General features: G+C 37.3%; 1 protein-coding gene across 1 annotated transcript in view; it reads left to right on the forward strand.

Annotated features, from left to right (window-relative positions):
• LOC107566929 (receptor-type tyrosine-protein phosphatase U-like) overlaps positions 1-10,358 on the forward strand; it is a 233,092-nt gene that overhangs the window by 212,338 nt on the left and 10,396 nt on the right. The window contains exons 22-25 of the mRNA XM_016252505.1: positions 3,395-3,511; positions 6,211-6,365; positions 7,313-7,448; positions 8,353-8,502. Coding sequence (XP_016107991.1) covers positions 3,395-3,511; positions 6,211-6,365; positions 7,313-7,448; positions 8,353-8,502 — 558 coding nt within the window. The remainder of the gene's footprint in view (positions 1-3,394; positions 3,512-6,210; positions 6,366-7,312; positions 7,449-8,352; positions 8,503-10,358) is intronic.

The raw sequence follows: 10,358 nt of genomic DNA on the forward strand, positions 1-10,358 counted from the left end.
TCGCCGCACGGGGGGTGTGTTTGTGTGGGGAGAGAGGGTGGATGGATGGATGTGTGTGTGTGTGTGTGTGTGTGTGTGTGTGTGTGTTTGTGTTTATATGGTTCAGTCTGGCAGTGTCCAATCCCAGGAGGGAGAGCCTCTTTCCTCTCTTCAGTCTGAGCCTTTGGTTTTGTGTGTGTGTGTGTGTGTGTGTGTGTGTGTGAGACTGAAACCTTCAAAACAAAGAGATCCTCCAGATGGAGTCTAATGAGTTCTGATCCAGGAAATTACAGAGGTGTGCGAATAGAAATGGTGCAGCAGAGTCAGGATTACCACCTGCTGTCTTCTTACCTGAGATCAAAACCACTAGCACAATGACTGCAGGACCTTGACTCATCTCAGACAGATTGTGTGCACTGCAAAATCATTTTCCTAATATATTTTGTCTTGTTTTTGAATAATAGAATATCTGTATAAAATCCTTTGTTTAGTAACCTTTACATCCTTTATTTGTTTTTATGTCATTTGCAACCATAAACAAAAAGCAGTTTGCCAAAGGGGTAATAAACATAAAAATGAAACCAAAACTTAAATTCATATGCAATTTTGCTTCTAAATTAATTTTTTTAAACAAAAGTTTAAGGATATTTTTACTGGAAAACAAGACAAAAATACTGTGCAATACATATTTTTTTGCACTGTGAGGACATTCAAAAGGAACATCCTTGAATTGAAAAATGTAATAGGACAGATTTACTAACAGCTTGCACCTCTGCAAACCCTCTTTTGGCATTAAAAAAACTAAGATTTAGGATTTACTAAAGACATGCCATGTAAAATTAGCTTTAAAAAAAGCCTGGACAGTTATTTTTACAGCTGACTTTATTGCATTTGCATTTATAAGAGTTTCCCTTTCAAACACAAAATTGAAATTAATCATGCAAGGTATTTTTCTGAGGTTTGCGGTAGTCAATTTACTTTATTTGCACCATTATTTAATGCCCCCAAAAAGCAAGTCAAAAGTTCTGCATGTTTGCGAGCCTATGCTAATTTTGCTCCACTTGGTAGATTGCGTTGGACTGTATGGACATGCACTGGCTGTGTCTGTGTTCTTTGATGTGTGCATTGTCAGTAGATCAGCTGCAGACATTTCCTCTCCCATTGACACTTTTATGGGATTGCACTCTCACGCTAATTTGCTCTGTTTAGTAAATCTGGCACCATATTTTATGTTCAATTGTTTATATATCTTGTAAGTAGTTGTGTAATAAGTAGAATGATGTACAGTCTGTGTGGTCGGAGACAGTAAAACAGTGAAAGGCCATAAAACCTCAATCACCTACATTTGGGTACCAGCCAACTGTCCTTACTAGGAAACCGACTTCATGAACATGCCATACGATGTATTTCTTAAAATTTCAGCATGCAAAAAGCTTTCTATAGCTCAGTTTCCAAACAATAGAAGTCATAGGAAAGTCCCCACCATGACAAAAGAAACAGTGTGTGTGCATTTGAGAGAAACATCAGACATGAACCGCCCTCTAACCCTTTCTCGGCTCTACTAAAACAAGGTCACCCTCTTCTCTCATCGTTTCAGATCTCCCATAAATAAATCATTACATGTTTGTGGTTTGTCTGTCTTTCTCCCTAATTGCATTTCGAGGCAGACTCAATTGATGGGAGAAATTAGCTTTTTCTATCAGAGAGCCACATCCTGCTGAGGTTAAAAACTGTTCCATTCACCAGAAATGTCTGCTATTGAATTACTCAAAAATGTCTGCTATTGAATTACTCTGTGTGAGGCTCTGGTTAACTGAACTGCCTTATAACATGCAATGACACTTGGTAAATTAAAACCCACTGTGAAGCACTGGGTGCTGTTCATTGAATGTGTGTGTGTGTGTGTGTGTGTGTGTGTGTGTGTGTTAATTAAATAACACGTTTAAATGTAATCTTCAACAAATCTCAAAATGAATATCCATTTTCACACTGTACGTTATAATGCTGTGATGCCTAAATTCACTTGTAGTTTTTATGATTGATTTTAGTTTTCAGTGTTTTATTTCTAATTTATTTAGACAAAATAGTGTAGAATTTTTATATCTACTATGACATGAAAATAATTACACAGGTCCAAAAATCCATGGTACTGCTACATGAGACTTTATTGTTAGTGCATTCAGTATGGTATATATCAAAGTCCAGTGATATTATAATCTGATAGCATCACTGTACCACAGTACTCCCACAATATATTTGTTACGTGCAGTACAGTGCACTTATCACATGCTCCCGTTATATAAATACATCTGCATTGCTGTCAACTAAAAGTGCATTCTGCTCCCTTGTTTTGTGGCCCACTTGTTCCAGCATTTTTAAACCACCTCTATTTCTTCCTCCGACATAATTTCCTCTTTCATTTTCCTCTCCACCCCCGCATCGGCCCCTTCAGTGGTTCGGAGACAGTGTCTGCTGCCAACAGTCCTCTTAACACCCCCGTCCCTGCCCTCTTATGAAATTGGGGCTCTATTATGAAAAAGACTCTTTCCCTTTTTATGATAAAAGCTGTGAACAGCAGGGATAAATGGATGATAGCTTAGGTCCGACAGCAAAAACAGTAATAGGCATGTAGAAATAAAGCCGGTTTACAGTACACAAGGAGGGAGTTATTTTGCTTCATCAGTTTGATTGCTGTAAAGCTTTAAAGGGGTCATATGACGTTGCTAAAAAAGAACATTATTTTGTGTATTTGGTATAATGAAATGTGTTTATGCGGTTTAAGGTTAAAAAAAATCAGTTTGTAACACTCCAAAGAGAAAGGAAAACTTGAAATCGCATCATATGACCACTTTAACTCACAGACGGTTTAAGATGTAAAATAAGTATAGAATATCAAATGGATATATGTTGTTGTTGTTGTTGTTTTCAGATTTTTGGAAATATTCAGTATACATCTCTATTTATGTATTTGCTTTGAAATGTCTTAAGATGATTACAAATAATCAAGGCTTGTTTTCTGTACAGCATTTCATTAAATTTATTCAAAGCACTTTGATAGCACCAGTTTTCGCCATCATTTTAAACATTTTAAATATGAAAAATAAAATTTTTTAATCAGTTCATGCACAGACCGTTTAAACTAAATTAAAAAGTTTTAATCAGAGAATCTGTTAAAACATCTGTCTTAACACTTTCATACTCATGCAAGATAGAATCCTGAAACTAATGTAATGACATGCTTTTAGTAAACTTAATTGTGCATTAAAATCTTCTCAATATTCATGTTGTTTAATTTTATATTCCCAGCAAAATCATTTGAAATATACCGTATCACATCACCCAGTGCTAGTATCATGCTGCTGTGGACCTCTGATATTTTCTAACCTGAGTTTGTTTATTTTGGTTTGTCTTTCAGGTGAAATGCTGTAAGTATTGGCCAGATGAGTCAGAGATGTACGGAGACATTAAGATCACCCTGCTGAAGACCGAAACTCTGGCAGAGTACACAGTGCGAACTTTTGCCCTGGAGCGGGTATGAGATGATTTCTCTTCCTCTAGAGACAGGACAGGAAATGATGGGGAAAAGAAGGGTTGTATCTCCCGCATGATCACCACACCACCTCTAAGCCACGGCTCCAACACGCTCTTATTTCTCACACAGCAATGTGATTTGCTCTGCCATTTGATATGATGTATCACGTTACTCCACATTACCCTGCTTATTACATGGCTACGTACCAAATAAATAAATGGACATGAATTATTGATTCGAGTTTAAATAATTTTGTTATGTGAGAAGAAAGAATTAGTGGAGTGAAATGAGAGATGTGAAACTATCACAGCCATGGCGAAAATCAATATTCTTATATCGTCTATACAGTTTAGCATCATTATTCGAAACTGTTTGATCTAAGATTGCCATGATTGACCAAATTAGAATCAAGTATTTCCAGCTGTTTAATAATCGCTCATATGTGCTGCTGTTCTGATATGCAGTGATTATATGTAATCTGGATTACGTAATCAGATTGCAAAAATGAAATACTTGTAATTAGACTATATTATATTTCAAAAATGTTTGTTTTATAATTAGTTAATTTTTCATTGATTACATGACTACGTAATATTCACAAAATGGCAGTAAATTCATTGATTCTTCATAATTCTTCTTTTTTATCTTTTACATTTTCCTTTCTAAAAAAAATGCCTTTTGCTTATATATATAGCAGACAAAGACCAGCCACTAGTCATCCAACTATAATTGCATGGAAAATTGAGAGTCAATAAAATAAAATATTGCATCTTTTTAGTTAGTGTTTTAATTTTTTTACATTTTTAAATTTAATTATTAGCTTTTCACAGACCCCCTGCAGTTACTTCATAAACTCCAGTTCGTTTATGTTTAATGCACTTAATGTTGTTGATGGTACAAGATTATCCTATTCAAATCAATGATAAGTTAGGTCAAAAATTATCTAAAAGTAATTAAAAAGTACCTAAAATGTAGAATGTGATGGATTACTTACTAACTACACATTTCATAATGTAATTGTATTCAGTAATGAACTACAATTTTTAAGTAATCTACCCAGCACTGCTGATATGTATTGCTTCTTTGCTAGGATTAGGGTAGAACGTGAATTGTGTGTATGCGTGCACCCATTTTGCATGTGTGTGTTAGGGGAGAATTTGGAGTGACAGCCCTGTAAAATGAAATCAATCATAGCGTTAGTTCTGGCAGGTCACGTTAGTCAAGCTCGCATCAGCTAACTCTCAGCGGATCCCCATCTACATATAGGAATACGACACCTATCTAAGCATTCATATATAAGGTCCCTCAGTATTATCAGCAGTTTTCGCATTGCTCAATAGCTAATTACCCTCCTCCATCCCCAGCTCCTCCTCTGTCAGTCAGGATTCAGCATTCTGATTATCCTTTGAATCAGATTAATTCTAAAATGTGTACATAAAATTATTTAAACTTTAATGATATCTGCTATACATTTATGTTGGTTCTGTTCTGTTTACCCTGGGGGCGTTATCGCTGCTCTCCCTGCTCTCATCCATGCTAGGCTGGGCCATGGTGTGTACATAAAATTATTTAAACTTTAATGATATCTGCAATACATTTATGTTGGTTCTGTTCTGTTTACCCTGGGGGCGTTATCGCTGCTCTCCCTGCTCTCATCCATGCTAGGCTGGGCCATGCTTGCCCAGAACAGAACCATACCGCCAATCCAAACTTTATGCTAATTGTCAATCATCTTTGTCAGTGGTCCTGACAGAAATGGAGAGAAGCGCCTGATACCCAGCAGAGGCTCACCGAGCTGTCTGTTCCAGGATTAGAGCTGCCTCATCTCAGAACGCTTTATGGCGAGCACATTAACTAAAGCATCTCTTTCTCTCTTCTCTCATTATCTCTTCTTCTCTGTGATACAATGGGCTAAATGTGGGTGCGTTTACTGAAATTAGCCCAATTTAACCTCCTCCACCTCACCCCCTGTCTTCTCTTATCATCCTCTTTGCTGCCCTGTGGAGGCGCAGTTCTGTCGACAGCCTTTCATGTGAGTTTTGTGCTTGCCACGGCCCTGTCAATCAAACATGGGCTGTGGGTGGAATGATGTGCTTGTGTGTGTTTGTCGAATGCTGGGGAAGGTTTCTCCTAGTAACCATCAGACAGGCTGTAGGCTGAAGCTTTCTTTGTGTGTATTCAAACAGACGAGCAATTTGGATGCAGTAATAGGAAGTCTCTTAGTGGCCTGTCGAGTAGACATACACGCCTCCCCTGAGTGGGACCACAGAGCTGGGTGTTTATTTCACTGTCGCTTTTGCTAATTCATCTGAGTTTCTCCTGGTGTCTTGAGCCATGAGGAATACAAACTCCAGAAGTGAGTTACCTCAGATTTTTTGAGCCAATGGGAATTTTCTTTCATCTAATAAAAAACAAAACAAAAAAAACAGTGCAGTTTGTCTTGAATAAATAAAATTAGTAGTAAAATTAAATAAAAATTGTGCCACTTATCTACTTATAAAGCTCAACCGTATCTTTGTTGGAGCCGTGGCCTGGTGGTATGTCCTTACACATTGAGCCAAGATGCTTGAATGGACAATTCGGGTTCAAGTTTCTTATGTCTCCTGTGTTCCTCTTATTAAAATGGCAAAATAATTAAATTATATTAAATTCAGTACATATTAATTATAATTGAAGTGTGGAGCATGTTTGTCTTTCAGAGGGGATACTCTGCCAAACACGAAGTGTGTCAGTTTCACTTTACATCATGGCCTGAGCATGGAGTCCCATACCACGCCACAGGTCTGTTAGCCTTCATTCGGCGGGTCAAATCCTCCACGCCACTCGACGCAGGGCCTGTGGTGGTCCACTGCAGGTATGGAGCACTGCATTTCATCATATTATAACAGCTAATGTTTGTCAGCCAGAAATGTCTAAATATGTCCATTCAAAACCTCACCAATGCTAAATTTATTTCATCAAAAATACAGTAAAAACAATGATATTGTGAAATATTATTACAATTTAAAACAACTGTTTTCTATTTGAATCTATTTTAAAATGTTATTTATTCCTGTGATGGCAAAGCTACATTTTCAGCAGCTATTACTCCAGATTTCAGTGTCACATGGTCCTTCAGAAATCATTCTAATATGCTGATTTGCTACTCAAATAAGATTTTGTATTATTATCAATGTTAAAAACAGCTGTGTTGCCTAATATTTTTGTGCAAAGCATAATACTTTTTTAGGATTCATTGATGAATAGAAAGTTTAAAAGAACAGCATTTATTTGAAATATAAATATTTTGTAACATTAATGTCTTTACTGATTCTTTTGATCAATTTATTGCATACTCCATGAATAAAACTACTTAGTTACTTACCTTACTTAAAACTTACGTACCCCAAACTTTTGAAAGGTATCTGTATGAACATATATGTTTATATAATATAAAACCAAACAAACTTCTAGTGAAATGTTTTGCTTGAAAATTGTTCTTGTGCTATATTTCCTTCAAATACTCCAAGGTAACGTAATGAATACAGTGGGACTATCATGTTACATGTTCAAAAACATGATATGACCATGATATGTGTCCAAAAATCTGGTTTTACCATTTTACCCATGGTAATACTTTTTGGTATTCTCTGTTAGTGTTTGCTGTCAACTGTTACATGGGACTTTGAATGTTCACATCCTTCCATGTCGAACAGGACTGTGGCACCAGCTTGATCTTTAGTTAATGTCCATCAAAGAGAAAGCAAATGTAATTATTTTTGAGGAAGATCTTGCTATTCGTCTTTCGTTCTTCCTCTTCAGTGTGGGAGCAGGCAGGACAGGCTGCTATATCATGCTGGATGTAATGCTGGACATGGCTGAGTGTGAAGGAGTGGTGGACATCTACAACTGTGTGAAGACCCTCTGCTCTCGCCGTATCAACATGATCCAGACAGAGGTGCAGCCTCTCACATGTTTCCCCATAATTCCCTTTACCCAGCTATGACAAGAGACTTATTACATGACATCTCTTGTATTTGCATAGTCATAAGCTCTGTAGGAGTCGCTATGAATATTCAGAATGTTTAGCCTTGGAATTCAGTGAAAAGTGTGTATTGATATTTGTGAAATGCAAATAATCATCTCTATTTCATCTGTCCGCTCTGCGGAGGCAAGTGCCTTTGCTTAGATGTTCCAAAATTTCCATATCCAAACTTTATTATGTAAATCCCACAGTCATTTGACTGTTTAAAACCTTAGTAATTATTTGCCAGATGCTTTAATTAAATCCATCCGCAAGTGTTTATGTAGAGCGATGTATACACTCGCAGTGCACTTTGAAACATGCCACAAATTTTGTTCACATCGAAACATGGAGGTTAAACAAATTCTGCTATCGGCATCTTTTTACTCTGTATTGTCCTGTGTCTTGCATGCATTGCCACTCCTCCAGTCCTCTCTTTTCTATTCCTCTTGTTACTGTTCTGATCATTTCTTACTTTATCTATCAAGGGTGTTTTCTCAGAGGAGGTAAGGAAGACAGTGCCTCCTCCACACACAAAAAAGCACTTGAGAAAATTGAAGTAAATGGAAGCAAATATTACAAAATAAAAATACAGGTTAAAAAAAGGTTAAAATAAAAATCACAGCAAGCAGTGCCTCCTTGTCACTGTGATTGGCTGATTAATGCATTAATGTCTTGCCTATCATGCACACAACAGCAAATTCACATGAATGTGTCAAACTAGATGGAGTTATAGCAGAGTGGATGGCTCACCCACTCAGACATTATCACTGAATCAAAATTTCAAGTCTACTGCAGGCTATGTGTAGTTATGTCTTTGCTATCTCTTTCTGTATAGGAACAGTACATATTCATTCACGATGCCATCCTGGAGGCGTGTCTGTGTGGGGAGACGGCCATCCCGGTAAACGAGTTCACCCTGGCTTACAAAGAGATGCTGAGGGTGGATTCTCAGAGCAACTCTTCACAGCTACGAGAGGAGTTCCAGGTCTTTGTCAACAATATAAAACAATTAATTTTTTTGTAATTTCTCCCCAAGGTCTTGATTGTGAGATCTCTCAATGGTGTAAAATTCCACATGACTGTGTGACTGCACATTTAAACATCCTCTGATTGGCTTTGGATTTGTCTCATTGCGAAGCAGTTTCACATTCAGTGGTGGCAGACAAATTGCTTGTCACCTGAAATGTTCCACATGGCACCTAGTGTTAGAGACAGCTCCCTAACTCACAGGTTGTACGGCCCCATTCTTCAATATCAACCTCTTTGCAAAGTGAAACATGCTGCAGTTAATGTTGGACAGAAATGTTTAGGGACCGTGATAAAAAAAGAACATCACTTATATGGGCATATATACTCATATATTACTCTTTTTAGTTATATTCCAAACGAAGGCTATAGCATAATTCTAAAACTCTTGGGGTCTGTTTTTTTGCAGCTTAGTTTCCATAAATGACCTGAACAGGGCAGAAAGTTTCACTTTCACAGAAAGTACATTTTTCAAATTAATAAATAACTTCCTATGAAGTTCAATAAATGCTAAACCTGTTCAATGGAGCGAAGCAAGGTTGACGGCAGCAGTCAAACAAGACTCTGAGCTACACAAAGTGTGACATACCCGCTGCCTGTAGATTAACGATCAATACTGTTAAATAAATGTAATTGAGTGTGGCTAGACATTCAGAGGACATTTAAATAATTTTTTTGACTCCAATGAATAATGCCTTCGGCAACACGGGTCCATTCCATAGCGTATGTACACCTACACACATAACACTGAGAAAACTGAGATGTAATAAATGGCAGAATGTTGAAAACTTTCGGAACTTAGGAACGAATCCTTTATTTCATTTGTATACACTGGCAACGTGGGCATCATAGGGGAAGGTTCTTCAGTTGGAGACTATTGATTACAGAAGTTTAATTGTTTTACTAGAACATCGAACAGAAATAATAAAGGTAGTAGTGCAAAACGTGTAACAGAAGAAATACCTCGCATTCGTTGTCCATTGGGAGCAGTAGTCAGCCGTGTTTCACTTTGCCACAGATCCCCAGGGAGCGAAAGGCCAGTGAAGGTTATTTAATAAAAGATGTACCACTCCACATGTGTTGCTGAGAATACTTTTATTGATTCAGTGGAAGGCAGGCAGAACTACCCTTGCTCTCCTGCACTTACCTCTACATTGCATTTTTCTGACTTTACTTTCCAGGTGAATTATAATGCATTCATTATAAGCTATTTTTAGCTGTACATGAAGGCTGATTTGGATTACAGGGTTTACAGTATATTGTTCTATACAGGTGCATCTCAATAAATTAGAATGTCGTGGAAAAGTTCATTTATTTCAGTAATTCAACTCAAATTGTGAAACTCGTGTATTAAATAAATTCAATGCACACAGACTGAAGTAGTTTAAGTCTTTGGTTCTTTTAATTGTGATGATTTTGGCTCACATTTAACAAAAACCCACCAATTCACTATCTCAACAAATTAGAATATGGTGACATTCCAATCAGCTAATCAACTCAAAACACCTGCAAAGGTTTCCTGAGCCTTCAAAATGGTCTCTCAGTTTGGTTCACTAGGCTACACAATCATGGGGAAGACTGCTGATCTGACAGTTGTCCAGAAGACAATCATTGACACCCTTCACAAGGAGAGTAAGCCACAAACATTCATTGCCAAAGAAGCTGGCTGTTCACAGAGTGCTGTATCCAAGCATGTTAACAGAAAGTTGAGTGGAAGGAAAAAGTGTGGAAGAAAAAATGCACAACCAACCGAGAGAACCACAGCCTTACAAGGATTGTCAAGCACAATCGATTCAAGAATTTGAGTGAACGTCA

This window comes from Sinocyclocheilus grahami, unplaced genomic scaffold, assembly GCF_001515645.1.
Source record: "Sinocyclocheilus grahami isolate Dianchi unplaced genomic scaffold, SAMN03320097.WGS_v1.1 scaffold1114.1, whole genome shotgun sequence".
NCBI classification, from domain to species: domain Eukaryota; kingdom Metazoa; phylum Chordata; class Actinopteri; order Cypriniformes; family Cyprinidae; genus Sinocyclocheilus; species Sinocyclocheilus grahami.